The sequence below is a fragment of the Hylaeus volcanicus genome, chromosome 2 (assembly GCF_026283585.1).
Source record: "Hylaeus volcanicus isolate JK05 chromosome 2, UHH_iyHylVolc1.0_haploid, whole genome shotgun sequence".
NCBI lineage: Eukaryota > Metazoa > Arthropoda > Insecta > Hymenoptera > Colletidae > Hylaeus > Hylaeus volcanicus.
Genome location: NC_071977.1, coordinates 21,483,029 through 21,501,404, shown reverse-complemented (window position 1 = coordinate 21,501,404; position 18,376 = coordinate 21,483,029). Strand labels below are relative to the sequence as shown.

Here is an 18,376-nt window from a genome sequence, read left to right as displayed (position 1 = left end):
TTTATAATATAGCCACAGCCTACAGAGTCGGTTTTTATATAGTAAAATATGAATGCAATGAATGTTATGAATAATAATCTATCATTTTTAGCAATTATGGTACTGCTTATTCCTCCGAGGCAATTATGCATCCGATTCTTGGTTAACATAATCTTTTGATATAGTCGAGTCAAAAAGAAATACTTTGGATGCAAAGGGTTCAATAAATAATATTACTCGCATTCGCTGTGTTAAACTTAAAAATGCTCCCGTCCGCAAATGGTTAAACAACTGGGTAACCATAGCGTTCATCTAGCAGATACTGCCTTAGATATGGAGCTGTTAAATTAGTTGGCATTACTGTACCATTATTTTAACAGTTTGTTAAACTAATTATGAATCAATTAGTTATCGAGTCATTGCAAACTGTCCGACAAATACTAACCTAATTAAATAAATACCATTAAGGAATATCGCTCGTCGAAAATTTTAGTTCTCATCTATATATCAAACTTTATTTTTTTATGAAAGTCATTGACAGGATTTAGGAGTCTCTGAAAGGTCAATGATCCTTCTCTGAGAGGCCTTGACAATATTAGACTTTTGCGAAAGCATCGACGTGAGAACTCTTTAAAAATGGAACATTTAAAAAGGAAAGAAGCTAATTTATGTTCGGAAATAAACTTTGTGGAGAAAAATGAAGTGGAGAGGAGTAACGAATACAATCGTACAGAGGTTAACGTATGCATAGTGAACCAGATATTTGTATATTTAAACTTATGTACAAGGGGTTGTATTATAATAAACCAACGATTTTCTATATACGTATATGTCTATAAGAACTCGTGTAACATCGGAACAATATATCTGATGTGTGGCTGTTCGGTTCGGCCACGTTTAACAAAATGTATGCATTATGAATTCGCTATTTCATCGAGTGATGAGTGGAGAGGGAGGGAGGGGGGGGGGGGGGAGGTGTACAAGGTAAACAATTTGTTTATAAAGGAAATGGTTGGGGAGATCTAAAAAACAAATTAATTTTTTTTTAATGAAGCCTTATATATTAGGCGTAGAAATGAATTCTGTACCTTTATATTCAATCACAATTACAAGCGCGCTCGATAGTTACAGTGATTGTAGAAAAGTAGCAATAAGCAAAATTGAATGGCAACTAAAGTTTGTCTGGATGCATTGCAATGACCAGCAGGTTGAGAACTTAGGTTTGTATTTTAATTTACCAAAATGAGGAGTAAATACAGGGTGTCCCAAAAATGTCGTAACACCTTGAAAGGGGTGGTTCGGGAGGTGATTTGAAACAACTTTTTCCTTAGCGAAAATGTTGTCCGAGGCTTCGTTGAGGAGATATATTAACAGAAAACCCCGACCAATCAGAGCGCGCGGATACCGATGGAGCGCTTGCGGTAGCGTATGAACGCGGACACCTAATCGCTCCAACGGTATCCGCGCGCTCTGATTGGTCGGGGTTTTCTGTTAATATCTCCTTAACGAAGCCTCGGATAACATTTTCGCTAAGGAAAAAGATGTTTCAAATCACCGCCCGAACCACCTCTTTCAATGTGTTACAACATTTTTGGGACACCCTGTATATCTGTTTAAACTAAAGTTATGAATAAATGAATATAGAGGCACAGTATCAATGTCTACCCCTAATATTTTTATCCATAATAAAATAGCATTTGTATAGACAAACTCATCGAAGGTTTTATCTATCTTATCATGAAAAAAAAAATATACAAGTTTTCACATAAAAAAATTAATTTGCTTTGTACATGCAAGCGTGTATCCAATTCGAAAAGATCGACTGAACATTCGAATATTTCTCGTCGAACTGCAATCGTGTAATGTAAAATACAATCAAACGCATTTTGACAGGAAATAGTTACCGTAAATCGATGGAATGATAAGAAGGATAAAATAACGACGATGAAATAGACAATTGAATTGATTTATCGGAGAAAACGTTTTCGTAATCGTTGGAACGAAGATAACGCGTATTTCGTGAAGTATTGAAGTCTCGAAACCGGTGAAAAATCATTGATAATGATTATACATTAGGATAAAAAAAATGGTATTTGGTGCGAACGTGTTCATTCAGCACGAGCTTTAACGAGTGATATTGGTAAATTAGTTTTCGGGCGCTCGAGAATATGAATCTTCGTTATCGCTTAACAAAGTACGTAGCATATAGGAATATATCTGAGTGTTCAGTATGTGATTTCGAATAGGGTTGCCACCTCTTTCCTCTAAATTTCGTCTGGACACTTCGTATCTTACAGATGAAGTCTTCGACGTCTGATCCTAAATAAATTCAAGCTATCGCACAAACAAATGGAGTGAATACATTATAAAAGGTGATAATATAAACGCTACACATATAGACAGATAGTTCGCTGCACTCTATTACCAGTCTTACGATTCTTTTACAAGTAATCTCTGGCCTTGCTAATACGAAAAGCTGGCAACCCTAATCGCGATATGATCGAATCCCCGACTCGATTCGTCATTCGTCGCAGCACGGAAACGAACAACTTGTTACATCGTCCTTATGTGGTAGCGAAATAAAGAATATCTTAAGAAGTACTTAGACGTTGAGCAAATATATTGAATTAAATTAGTCAAGGTCTGCTACGATACAGGCAACGAATAAAGGAACATAATAACTGTCGACAAACTGCAATTTGCCGATAGAGAAATATTAAGCGTTGAAATTAATTCTGTGGATTTATATTCAATCATTTGTAACGTTAGTCTGAGTAAAAATATTCAATTGTCATTTTGTTCTTGTATGTTAAATTAATAAATTTCTGTACCTGGTCTCCATTACAATGAATATATGTACATGTATAAATACATTGTAATGGGCATCAAGTTCCTATAAAAGATTCCTATTTTAATGTACTATAATTAGTAAATATATCTGTTTAAACTAGAGTTATATATAACAATTGTATATAGAGAGACACAGAATTAATTTCTACGCTTAATAAATTAAACAAATAGAAGAACTTGTATAAATAAAGTTCTTTAAATCCGAATAGGCAAAACATTTTGAATTTTTCCATCCACTAAACTTTTGAACAACGAATAAAAGGTAAGAAAATGTTCGTCTGCTATTATTCGAGTACACAAGTTGTTGATAAAGTGTTAAGAGCTCTTTTCTTAGAAACTAATGAAGATATCGAATTCATTTTCACTGTGGTTAAATGGCACAGAAGATGATATTAATTATATGTTATTTGGATAGCCTCGGTGAAACTGAATTTGATATCCTGACAATTGCTTTTGTAAAATTAAATTTGATATCTTGATAACTGGTTTCTAAAAATAAAGTCGATGTCTTCATAAGTTTCTAAGAAAACAGCTTGTAATACTTCGTACTCGACTGTATACTTATTTGAATAACGAGTGAATATTCATTCGCTCATCTGCAAATTTTTATTCGAATGAAATCTTATTCATCGTTGACGAATAAAGACTTATTTCTCGTTCATAGATATTATTCGTTAACTGAATAAAATTGTGCCTGACGCTGCTTTATGAGTATTGTTAGACTCGTTCCATTCTTTACACGGCTCGTTGATTACGATTACACACAGAGAACAAAGCGATACGACGACGGTTTTTGTAATTACTACTGGGAAAATCGGTGGCTTAAAATTAACAAAGCATCGCTGTAACACCCTCATCGATTCTGTGCTCTTCGATCTTCTAATCATTGACATACAAAAAGTGAAATTACAATTAATGCTTGTGAGTGAAAAAAATCAAATTAAATACATAATTAATCGGTACAGGCATTATTATTAGGAATAATATAAGTTTCGCCATCTGATTTAAATTCTCACATAAAAATTCGTAATTCAAAGTAATCGTACAAAGTTGAAATAAAATTGAATATTAACTGAAATATACATGATTGAAGTTGAAAGCACTTCCGTATAAAAATGTCGACAATGTATGTATGATAAACCAATGCAGTCTCGTTTGAAAATATAGAAATAAGAATTCAATTAAGTTTGTATACAGAAGAAGACCTAAATCTAAAGGCGACGCGTTTATCATTCTAATTACTAATACCTGTACCGACTATCTGTATATATAATATAAAAAAAGAATCTGTTTATCCTTTGTACACAGTACACTATACGCAATTCCAGATTCCAGTAAGTTTACGTACAACTCGTATCACAGGTTACTTGCAAACTCGTGTTATCTGTATCTGAACATAACAATTTTAGTATAGGATTACGCATCACGTACATTTTCTTAATTCGGATACGCCTTTGCCACTCTTACCAATGTTTATTCACGTAAAAATTCTTTCCTTTGAACTAGAACATGACATTAAAGACGAAAAAGAAATGATCATGTACTGTACAAGTATTTAAATACGGTGCTTGCTATGAAAATTACAAAAAAAAAATGAAAAAAAAAATTTGAATGCAATGGTATATATTATAAAACGAAATCGTAGAATTGAATTTTGATTCGTGTAATTCCGTACATATAATGAATGACTTATTGTTAACGTATTACGAATGAATTTAATATAATACAATATGAAAGGGCACATCGCACAATGAAGAATTGTACATATATCGCGTGTATCGTTTCGAATGCATTTTAAGAGGAAAAGTTTCAAGTAAATAAACACAATGTTATTGATGAATGAATTCGCATTGAACATCTGGCTTTTTCTTACAGCTTCCTAAAAGGGACACGCAATTGCCTCGAATAAATAAAAGTAGTGCGTAGGAAAGAAAACTTCTAAATGATATTTTTCGTCCATTTTACACACCTGTACATTGGTAACAACGGTGTTATCGAAGTTCGTTTTATCAGTATTGATATTAATATCGTCGCAGTTTGGATTATCTAATACAATTTCAATACGCATTGTTAAAACTTAATGGACGAGATATTCTTTTCTTGTTTATATTAATAATTCGGAAATAAACTCGAGTATAATTACACTTTCATTAATACGAAAGTAACAAATTTTTAACACAGTCAAATACAGATTCAATATTGTAAATTACAAAAGTTTACGTAAACTCGTCGTCCTATAAGTGTTAACAGAACAATCAAAACGGAGTACACCATTTTCTACTTATGTGAAGTCTAAACATGTCGCAATCGTATTTTCTAACGCTTTCTAAACACGCTAATCAGTATTTTGCGTACATACTTCGGTTTCCTCCGTGTACTTACATGTCTTTCTCGCGATTATAGTATTATCGATTTCTGCATGTTAACGACGTAAATACATTGCATAAGAAAATTCATCAAAAGCGAAACTATCATAATAAAATTATAGATAATTCGAATGTTCTCCATCTTACCAACTACAATCGAATGAATACAATTACAAATTAGTACATGGAAAAATTTTTTCTAAAAAGTCAAGAAATTTGAAACATTAAATTGTAACTCAGTGATTTTAGGTATACGCTGACACAATTTCGTTCTTTTAATAAAAAGAGAAAAGAATGCTGGCAAATAAATTTGCTCACATTATAACTTGAATGATTTATCAAACATTCTGTTTTTAGAAATAAAGAATCTAATGGTGCCAACAGTGAAAGCTCATTTCAATTTCAATTTAAAAAAAAACAATCTACAATGCCATTGCGATGAGTAGAACGCTCGAATGGAACAAAAAGACAAATTATAAATTTGTTGGGCAAAGAGAGGCCTTCTTAAATTATTCGAAATAAATGTGACATCGTAATTCCATTTATTCGGGTGATAATTATCTGTCGCGTATGTGTTTGTATATCTACGATTAGGATCCATACGCGCAGTTCTCGAAGGACGATCGAAATTATGACAAAATATGTAATGAATACGCAAACAAAGAAATTAAGGAAGAAACATACATAATACGATTTCACAGTACACTTATTTTCGTTCACTGGTAAATAATATAGACAGCACGTGTGTCTTACATAGACGCTATAGTATCAATAATATTAATAATAGTAATCGCGATATAACAATAATAACACAATCGTAATGATCACGATAAAATAATACAGATAGTAATATACACCATGCGTAATACATTGTCGTTGTGAAGTTACAAGATACAATGGTAAAATAAACATAGACGCGGCCCTTTGTGTTTGATTTCAAAGATTCCACGCGACGCATGATCTCGGGGACAAACACGGAGCTACGCTTCATTTGAACACCTTATTCTTTGGGACGTACTGAGACCGAAGGCTGAATTATACGGCATTTACGCAAACATTATTTAGAACGGTTCGCTTACTGTTAACATATTGATACAGTCGTTTATTATTCTCACCTCCTTTTCTCTTTTTTTCATTCATCTGTTCATCGAATCCGGATTTGATAAAAAATAAACCTTTTCATTACCTTTCGTAATCACATCTTCAAGGGAACACGTGTCTCGCAACTTGTGATAAAAACCTAATAACGATTGAAATTTTCCTTACACACGATCATAGTGTTCGAAAGCATGTTTAGCGTGTGACGATGACTTCGGTAAATTTCATAAGTTACGTTTTAATCCGTACTTCTACTTATTAACATTTATATAGTTCGGAGGTTTCTTTTCATATCTTCATGATCGCGACGAATACTGCTGAAGACATGTCGAGTTCAGACGGTGTTATACATTGTAGCGTCGTTACGGGTGCAATATTAAACAGCAAACAGAAACGTTACTCCGCATGCTATTCGCGAATGTACAGACGTATAGCTGAAAGTGCGTTTTACAATAACGACGCTGAGTAGTTCATTCTTCCGTTTCAACGAATTCGCCGTTTAATTACTATTCCCCACGCTTTAAACTCACGGAATTCGTGTACACAACGTTTTATTGTCAATCCAATGAAATCTGCCATTACATTTTTGCCTTTATACATTGCTAATTTACGTTTAGCGATAAGTGTACAACCAGCTACGCGTATATTAAGTGTTGTTATTTTAGAATTCGATATTGCAAGGCAATAATGAATATATTTTTGTTTGTTTTTTTTTTTTTACCTTTTTACAAAAGTTTATCGATCACTGCGGATAAACCGGAATGCCGAAAATGGCGCACGGTCCAATATAAATTTTTACATTCAAATGATATACAGTAACATTTCAGTTGTTTTACGGATGTGATCGAATGCATCGTACGCGAAGTGAAGAACGAAAAGGCCACATCGAGAACCGATTACTTATGGTGAAAAATGCTTTGTCGATTTTTTGTTTATGATTAATAATATATATAATATATATATGCCTCTATGAACATTTGGATATTCGTATGCTTCCTCTAATTCCATCTAAATATTTTTCTGTTCTCATTTCACAGCAGTTATGATATGCTAAATAGTATTAAAAGTAAGCATTATACGTAATTGCAGTTCTCGCAGATATTCTTTATAGCCTTAATTAGTGCGGATCTCGAAATCTCGACAATTTATTACGATTGTATGAATTTTAACATATCATATACCTTCCAGTTCCTGATTTCGTATCAAGATTCGTGAAGTCGTTGTGCCCGAAAATATGCTATTCCAACTGAACAAATGGAAATGAATGCGTTCCGCGTACCCAAGGTTCTACAACTTGCCAGACTTTTCTTTCTTACTCAGTTCAAGTGCTAAAGCTAATTCCGCGTCTTCCTTCTGCTTGCGTCTGCGTCTTTCTTCCTCGAACTTCATGCTCTCTTTGGATGCCCAGAGAAATTGTTCCTCTTCGGTCAACGCCAACGGCGGATTGTTACCGTTCCAAATTTTACCGAGGTCGGCTTTCGATTTTTTATCATTGAAACTAGCTTTAGATTTACTCAGTCCTAAATCTAGTCCCTGTCTTCTAGCAGACTTTTCGCTCTTTGTTGAAAATGCTTCGTCTATGTCGACTGTTTTTGTCTTGGTGTTGGGAAAGGCATCGGACTCGATTACCTTTATATTTCTGTTGTCGTCGGAGAACGCTTTCACAAAGTCAGCGTCGAATTTAGCATTGTCCTTTTCGATTTTATTCTTAGCAAGCGGGAACGTGTTTGAGAAATCAGTTTCGAAGGCTTTTGTGAAAGAATTCTTACGAGAAAGTACCGAGGAAGTTCCATAACTGAACGGATCCATCTTACCCATTTCGTTATTCTTGTTCGCGTTGAAATCTTCAGCGTCGTCGGCGAATGGATCCGCTATGTTAAATGGATCCACGTATCGGTAATCCCTAAATGGATCTTCCGTGAAGTCGGGCAGCTTTGGAGTTACCATCGATACCGTGTGTGCTCTGCTCGTTGGTCTGGGTGGTGTTGTTCGATTCAGTGTTGGTTCCGGCTGAAGCAGGTTTTTTGCAACTGGTAAATTTTCGTTTACTGAAATTGTAGAAACAATAGCGCGAGAATCGCTGGTTATCATCAGGCTGCTGGACCATACATAAGCTGCTGTTGAAACATTATCGAGTTGCAAATACTTCAATTTTAAAATGTTCGAGTCAATTCACACCGATCTCATATAATTATCGAATAATAAAATATCGCATAATTATGCAACACTCGATCGGCGTAACTCTAACATTTTATTTCGAATATGAATAATTAAATAATTAAATAATTGCCATGCATTATCAAAAAATGAAAATATAATACTGTAACAAAGATAGAACAAATTAATTTGTAGACAGCATGCTCCAGGAGCCAGGACAATGAATAAACTGAAAATTGTGCAGCTTCTACCTAAATATAAAACAAAAAATATAATTAATCCTTGTTTTATATAAATGTATTTTACCAAATAATAATGTAATATATTGGAGTGACGCTTGATAACATTAAATACCTTTCAGATTTCGATATATTAATATATTTAAGTGCATTAGCATTTAAATTAGTAATATCTTGGTTGGAATAATATTTCCGTCATACCAATATATTTAATTCCTCGTTAAAACTAGCTGTATTTGAAATATACATAATGATATATAACGTACTGGAGAAAGGCAAAACTGGGGAAGGATGGGATATGACCAGGATGATATGTGAGAGCACTTAAAAAAAAGAAAATTATTTATGTACGAATAAATAATTATGCATTATAATTAGTAATACTGAACGAATATTTCTTCTACTTGCTAATAAAATAAAAGCATATTCTAAAAGTTGATTAAACTAAGTAACGCATACCTTGGAGTCAAAATTTGCAAAATCAGCGAATCCAGTAGATGAAGTGAAACCACTGTTGTTATTATCGATAATTCCTTGTTGAGCAGAAAAAGGATCGGAATTAGCATTCGAGAAAGGGTCTGGAGTAGGGGAAGGAGTAGGTGGTGCTGGTGCTGCTCTTAAAGGACCGGTAGGTCCTTGAGAAGGCCGTGGAGGTGCTGGTCGTGGTGGAGGTTGTTTTGCTTTTTTAGGAGGAAGGGCAGGACTAGGACTTTCTGGACGAGGTGGGGCATGAAGATTCGCAAATGGATCATCACCAAATGGATCCTTTGTTGCCTAAAAAAGAAACAAATAAATTGATTAACAGTTATGTTCTATAATGTAATTAATCATTATTATTCTGATACTTTTAGAACTTACTAAAAATCATTTTAGTTGTAAAATTTTTAGCCTTAAAACTAAAATGATTGTTAATAATTTCATATAAGTTACCGTTCCAATTATTATTTCAGAACTTACTGTTGTTGCAGTTGTGGGTTTAATCTCAGGTTTCTTTCCATCTCCAAATGGATCAAATGGATCCTGCTTTATAACATTACTATTATCAAATGCATTAAATGGATCAGATGTGAATCCACCCTGCAATGACAAACAAAATTATATTATTAGATTATGATTAGATTCAATGCATAATAGTTGCTTAAATTGAAGAAAAGAATTTACTGTAGTAGGTTGCGACGGAAATGCACTTCCAAATGGATCTGGTGTTGATGCACTAAATGCTTCTTGGGCTTTATTCGAAGCAAAAGGATCTTGTTCAAAACCATCCATAGTTGCCGTTCCGTTTGCATTAGAGAATGAATCTGCTTTCTGTTCTTTTGTTTCATCCACATTGTTTGTCGTTGTTTCATACCTACACAGATTTCGATAAAATAGCGTTAAAATATTTAATAATATTCTTATTGTAAATTTAGATAAGCAATTTATGTGTCTAATACGCACTCTAAATCTTCAATTTCAGGATTAAATTGCAGACTAGTATCAGGTACAAGAGTGGCATCCCCTGCAGCAAGTGCAGAGTCGTAAAGTGCGATTGCATCGCTCATTTGACGTTGCTGTTCTTGCAAATGAGTGATTTTTGCTTTCGCTTGACTAATTTGCAACTGAGTATCTTGCAAATTTTTAGTAAGTTCATTTAATTGGTCCCTGCTTTTGTTTTGCTGCTGTTCTAACTGCTGCTCCTCTTGTCTCAAGCCTTCCAATTCTTGTCGTTTAAAGTTCAGTTCGTCTTCTTGAGTGCGCAACACGGACTCTTGCTCTTCTGCTTGTTGTCGTAGTTTATCGACCTATTGTTAGTAATTATAAAGTATTATTTATAAATTAAAATATAATAAATATTATTTTGATACATGATATGTATATAACTTAATAAATTAGATTTAGTATACATGAATATTAAAGTATCACTCTTTATATAAACTATAACAAAATATCATACATAGCTGTATAAATTTAAGACCCAAATCTAACTTATGTAATTGTTAATTAATGGTAGTTCCAATTAATAAAAGTTGACAGAATAATTTTATGAAATCGAAATATAATTTGAATATTGTCGCTAGAATAGGGCCTTAAATAAAAATTGTCAAGCAGATACAATTTCTCTGATAGCAATCTATACTACAATTATTTTACCATGCATTGCAACAAAGCACTAGCATTATCTATACAAGTCTAACAGACACAAATAAAGCTCTTTATGAAATAACATGTAGTGTATTAATATTGAATCATTTATTTATAAATCCATATATGCATATACACACACATCAATGGAGTTAAATGGTATTTGATTTTCATGACAATTTTATTTATTTTATATGTATCTAAAGAATAAAATAAAACGAATCTCTGTCTTTCTATCCTTACGTTTTTATTTCGCAAGAAATTGTCTTTGTCTTGTATGCTATTCTATGATTATAGGGAATTAAAATCTTTTGCATAAATCGTAAGTAATTGTACTTTCTATTGCACAGAGACAAGAAATGACATCTGTACATTACCATCATGTCTGTCCTTTATTAAAATAGAAATTTATGTACCTTTTTTTGTTCCTCAAGAATCTTCTGCTCGACCTCACTCAAATCTTTATCTACTTCAGCCTTCTACAAGCCAAACATAATAAAACTAAATCATAATGAAAAAAACTGAATGTAACATAAAATAAATTAAAAAGTAAATTTATAAACATTCAAATATCGAAAAATAAAATTTCGATAATATAAAAAAAATAAGTAATGAGCGATAAAGTCATGAATACATATATACCACCAGATAATATACATTCATTTTTACTTTCCTGGTTATAACGCACTACATGATATAAAAAGTTCAATTCATTAGCCCATTACATTCTTATTAAAATAACCGAAAATACTGTATAATTTATATGTAACAAAACAAGTAAAAACTGTAGAGTGCTACTAAAACAAAGCACTGAAAGTCCATTTTTATAAATATAAAATGAATTAATTTTAATTTAAATTTCATGTGCCAGGAGATTTGTATTGTGTTCTGGGTAAATGTTCCCTGGCATGCACTAAACAGCAAGAAACACATGCATGCGCATGTGTACACGCACTCGTTCACATGTAAGGGAGAAAGTGCATAAAATAATACAAAAAATATGTTAAATACATTTATACGTAAGGGCACACTTCCGAGTACCTTTTTCTATTAACTCAACGGTTGCTCACTGCTTATTAAAAAGTTATTAACAAAAAAAGTTGGTAAGTTAGGTCAGGTTATATATACGAACATGCTATACATAGCATGTAAAAACAAACCCCTTGCCGGACCCTGGGGACTCCGCCCCCTCGACCCCCACGAAACTATAAACACCCCTCAGGTTAACCGTGTATACACCTGCGTGGTACACTGCAGTGCTCGTTGGTCACTCCCAAACCGGGGGCAAGCCCCCGGACCACCCTTTTTTTACTGCACGATTAAAAATCGTGGTATAGGTTATATATATGTATAGTTAAGTTATTAGAAAAAGTTACTCAAGGAAGGTGTCCTTGACAACATATGTTAAGGTCAAGGTCATAGGGGCGGGGTCCCCTATTCGGCATTTTTACCATTATCTGAAATTAACTTAGCATAGTGCTTTCATAAAAACATAAAAAATTTATTCTATAACAGTAAAACGAATAAATAGCGAGGAAGACAACGGAAGAGGAGGGTAGGGGTAGCAAAGGTGGATCAAATAAGAAGTTAAGAATGGAAGAGGAAAAAAGAAAGAAAGGATGGTGGAGTTGCTGAGTTGCGGCGATAAGCTAAGAAAGGAGAAAGATAAAGAAGGGAGGAGGTAGACCTCCTTAGATGAAGACAATAAACACATACAACAACTGCAGAACAGACATAAAATACTTATTAACATAATATATTATCATATTAAACAAGATATTTTGTGATGAACCTTGCATTAAATAAGCTTGCTAAGTAATAAATAAATATAGAAAAACATAACAGAACTCTTTTTCATTACTTTATACTCTGCATAAATATACTCAGTATGATTTCTTGCACTTTTAACTTCTTCACTTGAGATTTCATTAAATCTCTTAATTTCTAAATTATTGAAAATGATGTAACTTGATACATTTAATTATTTTCATATATTAATGAAAGCACTACATACACATATTTTAGGTACACGTTTTCCTATGGTTGAATAAAAGCAAAGCTTCACATTTAGCAAGCAAATTACTTAACTAAAGTAAGTAGTTAAAATTTGTTTTACCTGAGCCTTCAAGTCATTCAATCGCTTTTGTGCTTCACCCTTCTGATTTTCGAGTTGTTTTAAAGTAGCAGCAAGCGTGTCTAATTCACTCTGCAAGCTCTTAATTTCACCGCGTTTTATCTTGATATCAGCTTCCTTTTGCGCTATGTCTTGTTCCATGCTTTGCCTTTCTCTCACAAGTTCAGCTATGTCTTTACTTATCATATCTAATTCTGGGTTTGAATAGCCAGATATATTGTTATTTTCCTAAACATAAAGGTAAGTTTTATAAGAAAAAAAAAAATTGTAAATTATAAGTGATATAATTATATAGAACATTTATTAGTAAAATATACATTTTATCTTTTCTTTTTTTATCCAAATATTTAAAATTTATAAATACAATGTGGTATAAATCTTGTCTTATAATTCATATTCATAAAATAAAACAGTATTGTAATTCAAGAAGCAAGCAATTAAATACCATATATAAAAATTATAATCATGCAATTTTTGAGTATTGTATTATTTTCGATACTATATTAATCTATAGCAATAAATGCACTATCATTCAGTGTATTTATGATAAATTCTTTTATATATTGACGCCGGGTTTTGGGCTTAATTTTTCCAGAACCATCTGCATCATATAATGATTTTGATCTTGCTATTTTTGCTTCTTTTTGTAATTTTTTAACAAATACAACATTCTGTGCTTTCAATCTTTTCAAAGCAGCTGCTGGAGTGTCATAATTTATTGCACAAGGCACAATTTTTACAAAATCTTGAGTACCTAAATTATGATTTTTCTCTTTACTTAAAGAACATATATTTGACATTTCATTTAAATTGCATTTACAATTCTCTGGCATGATGACTTCATTTGAGTATTATTTGTTTTTCATCAATTGCAATAAAAGAAATGAAAAGCTTAAAATTACATTTCAAACTTCATGACACTACAATTGTATGAAACAAGCTTACAGCAGCTTAGCTTACATATATTATGCAGTTAAAACAGATATTATTTGTATATTTTTTAATTAATGTAACACTGAATTTTCCATTAGGAATAAATTTATTTAAAAAATATGGCGAACTTCGTAAAAAAGTAAGCAAAATGCTTAATAAACAAAAAGGTAAATACAATACACTGACATAATGATACTACAGCATTTTATAGTAAATAGATAATTTGATAAAATTTTATATATATCAAGGGAGTGACTTTCTTTTCAATATCAATGAATTTGAATACCCAAGAGCAAATGTAACACTTAGGGAAATACATTATCAGTTATGGCAGGAATATTATAAATGTTTAAAAGAAACATATAGTGAAATTGGGTCAGATAAAACAATGCAACCAATTGCGCTCATAGCTCTAGAAGGAACATTAGTCAAGTACAATTAAGAAATTGTTACTTTTATTATAATCATACAATATTCTATTATCAAACTATAAATTTCAGGTTAAAGTGTCAAATATGCATCTCTCCAATAGAAATACATACAATTGAGAATGTAGAATGGTACTTTAGTGGAAACAGTTCTATGGTTGCCAATAATGAAACCAGTAAACTCATTGAAGAATCAGACAATATTTTAATTTCCCCTAATGACAAGATATTAATGATATATACTATTAAAGTATAAATTTTGTTTAAATGAATAAACATACAAAAATTAAACTTATCTAATGATATGATATAACACTTTTCACAGTCTGAACAAGCAGGTCGGTATTGGTGTAAATTAGGAGATACATCATCAATATTTTATTATGTATCAGTTGATACTGACTCTCAAGGAATAAAAGTTGTATACCCTGTAACAGCACCTTATATGTCTCATGCAACACCAAAGCAGCTTATACCGAAATACAATTTAATCATTTACTCAACATGGACTAAATGGTCTCCATGTTCTACATGTAATATAATTGGAAAGAAATATCGTTATGGATATTGTACTATTTCTTTACAGGAAAACATCATTAATAAAAAAATAGAAACAACAGAGGAACAAAATATACGAGATTATAAAAGACAAGGTACATTGTTTTTTAAATTATACATCACATGTATTAAATTTTCTACAAAATTAACGCTAATGATATATTAAAATATTTAGTTACAAATGATGAACAGACTGTAACAACTGAAACCAACAGTTTAGATGAAAGTGTTGTTAATAAAATTAGAATGACTCTAACTGTATTTAGAAATAAATTACCATGTAAAAGTGAGTATTTGCCAAAAGAAATTCTGAACATTCCAGATATTAAAAATAGAAAAACAGAATTGATGGTTCGATATTGCAAGGTATTTTCGATTTTTAAGGTTGCAAGTATTTAATTTAAAATTTAGCATTATATTATAAATATGTGTGTAAAATAAGTTTGAATTATTTTACTTTAGGTAAAATGTTCGAAAAATGTAGTATTTGAAGTACGAGATAAACAAGGAAATATACTTGAAAGCGCAAACAATAGCGCTGGCATATATTCTATGGTTCAAGGAATGCCCATTCCCTTGCCACCAGTTACACGGATAATAATTTTTGAAAAGTTTAAAAAGAAAGCAACACTTATATGTCCAGGGTAAAATAATATATTAAAAACTTGGATTTCAAGCTAACATATATAAACAAATTTTCAGAAATTTAAATACAGATGTGCCAATTACTTGGAAGATGGACAATAAAGTATTAAATCCAGCTATCATTAAAGACCAATCTCAGAAAAGAATTTATATTGATTCACAAATGCATATAGTCTTTCAATCATTAAAATTTGAAGATACAAACATTTACAGGTAAATAATTCTTCACAAATGAATTAAGAACCTATTCCATTTACAGATATTTCTTTCTAGTTGTTGGCAAAAAGATGAAATTACTGGAGTAATAAAATTAAATGTAATAGGAGAAACAGAATTGCAAGTAAATTATAGTGCAATTATGATTGGTGGAATTTTAATAATTATTGTATTTCTAATAGTATTTTGGAAAGCATTTCAAGGCCGCAAACGCTTCACGATACATTAATTTATGGTTAAAAATGAAACGATATACAATACAAAGTACAGTACCTTGTACATTGATTATATAATAAACAAAAGTTCTTTTAATTAAATAAATTACTTACCACAACAGTATCAGATGGTTTTCGCATAGAAGGCGGTATCATGTCGGGAGTCAAACTTGCAGGTGGATCAACACCTCTAAGCTTTTGCTTAATAAGCCACATAGCTAAAGCAAATTGTTCCTTATTTAACTTTCCACTTTGACACGTGTCACAGAGACCCCTGAAATATTAAATATATATGCTCGAAGTTTGTACTAATGAATAATCAGTAATAAAGATTATAAGAATGTGCATACCATATATCAGCCAATACAGCCTGTGGAAGTCCACTTTGAAGGAAGACATCTTTGATTTCAAGACCTGAGACATATCCATCCATATCCATATCAGCTTGCAAAAACAATTTATCTGCTGCTATTTGTTCTTCAGAAGAAACTACCCACTGCACATTTGTCTGTATCATAAATATTCCCTTTCAATATACAGTTTACAAAAATGATGTTTATAATTTCATTACATGCAAAATACCTTTGATATATCCAGACCAGCCATACTCTTTACAACTGATGCATTAGGTAAAGGTGGTATAGGTGGTGGAGCTGTTGTCATTCCTATCGGTGCAGGAGATTTTGATACTGGTATGGTAATATCTTTTCTTTTCCCAGGTGGCATTAATTCTGGTGGAAGTACACTTGGTATCGCATATTTCTCTAAAGCTTTATATACTAGATGCATAGCCTGCATAATAAAAAAATTTATATTCTTAAATATTCTTAAAAAATAATACAAACACATGCATACTTAATATACATACATAAATAAGTACTTACAACAACAAATTCATGTCTATCCAGCATACCATCCTTATCCATATCTGCAAGGTCCCAAATCGTTCCAAGTGTATCCAGAGGAAGCTTACTATCCATAAGAACACCTTTAACTTTATTCCCAGGTATATATCCATTTGCAGGTTGCAAACTATCAAAAAGTTGATCATATTTTGCTCTCTCCGAAGGTTTGATAGACCAATCTCCATTATTGACAGATGTTATTACTGGCAAATTATTAACTACATTTTTCTGAGATATTACAGGAATATCACCCTAAAAGTATACAATAGTAGATGATAAAAGTAATAATAAAAATTTATTTCTTATTTCTTTAGATATCACAATACTTTACCATCTTTGGAGGAGGCAATTCCATACTTAAATTCGACATACTAACGTCCCTTCCTGCTTGCGCCAATGCACAAAGTTTCAAAGCAACGAAAAGACCAGATTTATCTAAAGATCCACGAGATTGCGGATCTGCCATGTCCCATATTTGACTTAACACTTTATCGCTCAGCTGGGATTTCTTAAGAAATCTCGCAGCTTCCATTGCACCGATTCGTCCATATCCATGTGGATCAACCTTTAAATATAATTTAATACATTTCCCTCCTACTCTATCGTTTCGATTCTAATCTATAGCCATCTAAATTTGATAATGGATAAGTAAGTGCTTTGTCAAGATAATTAAGATATACCTGATTATAATAGGCTTCATATATAACAGTATGGCTTCCAGCCACCTGTAAAAACAAATTCATTATATTCATTAATATCGCATTATAAATTATAACGTGTTACAAGATATTAGTAGATACAAATTTTAACTGCCGGAAATGTGCGGCCTATCGTAACTGACATTTCCAAATGTATAGATAGATGTTTTAATATCGGACTAATATATTTTATAGCATACCGTTTACAATGATTACGTTATAAATCTATGATGAAATGCGTAAGAAATAATACATTTATTGTGGATATACTGAAAGATTATTTGTACTGTCAAAGAAGTCAAAGCAATCGACATAAGTATAAGAACATTGAAGATACGTATTACAAAAGTAACATTATTCTTGCACAAAATAAAAATTAATTTTAAAAGAGATCTGTCTGAGAACAAACACGACATATCGAATATTATATCATGATAGAATTATAAAAATTACGATATACCTGCGTGGGTGATGGCAGGGCGGCCATACTTGCATTGAACACTGGCTTAACCAATCACGCTGTGAATCGATAGTGTCATATTAACAATTTTACTTAGCATTTTGTAGATGAATTTTTATTCCTAAATGCACCAACAGAACACTACAATCGTATTTCTTTGTCGAACAATTCGAATGTATGACTAGAGCGACAGAAAATTATCAATCACCAGTACGAAACAGTTCTGCCGCTCGTCGCACTCGATTCTCGTCTTATGTTCCACCTCCTTTACACCAACGATAATCATGCAAACTAGACTTCATGCGCATAGTGCAATCAAACTAGCATTCAAACAGAATTTATCTTTTGCTGGTATATTGAGTTTGCTAATA

At 32.1% G+C, this 18,376-nt stretch overlaps 1 protein-coding gene across 3 annotated transcripts; it reads right to left on the bottom strand.

Moving 5' to 3' along the window:
• Window positions 1-725: 725 nt before the first annotated feature.
• Window positions 726-18,277, bottom strand: LOC128884921 (epidermal growth factor receptor substrate 15-like 1). Of its 3 annotated transcripts, none has more exons than XM_054138612.1 (14): window positions 18,006-18,277; window positions 17,528-17,572; window positions 17,179-17,412; window positions 16,827-17,099; window positions 16,525-16,734; window positions 16,293-16,450; window positions 16,057-16,216; window positions 12,930-13,175; window positions 11,230-11,292; window positions 10,130-10,473; window positions 9,851-10,040; window positions 9,647-9,766; window positions 9,149-9,463; window positions 726-8,303 (listed from the first exon to the last, which is right to left on the bottom strand). In XM_054138612.1, the coding sequence occupies exons 1-14, from the start codon at window positions 18,030-18,032 to the stop codon at window positions 7,581-7,583; spliced, it is 3,108 nt and encodes a 1,035-aa protein (XP_053994587.1). In that variant the 5' UTR covers window positions 18,033-18,277; the 3' UTR covers window positions 726-7,580. The 3 variants fall into 3 exon arrangements, with proteins under 3 accessions (XP_053994587.1, XP_053994588.1, XP_053994589.1); XM_054138614.1 differs by having other exon boundaries at window positions 8,160-8,341; XM_054138613.1 differs by lacking the exon at window positions 11,230-11,292.
• Window positions 18,278-18,376: the final 99 nt, after the last annotated feature.

Excerpts from the sequence above, each read along its gene's own strand:
- LOC128884921 (XM_054138612.1), bottom strand. The coding sequence starts at position 18,032 with ATGGCCGCCCTGCCATCACCCACGCAG. Across the intron at positions 16,217-16,292 it reads GCTGTATTGGCTGATATATG|GGGTCTCTGTGACACGTGTC; the intron begins GTATGCACATTC and ends TTAATATTTCAG. Across the intron at positions 9,767-9,850 it reads TTCCGTCGCAACCTACTACA|GGTGGATTCACATCTGATCC; the intron begins GTAAATTCTTTT and ends TTGTCATTGCAG.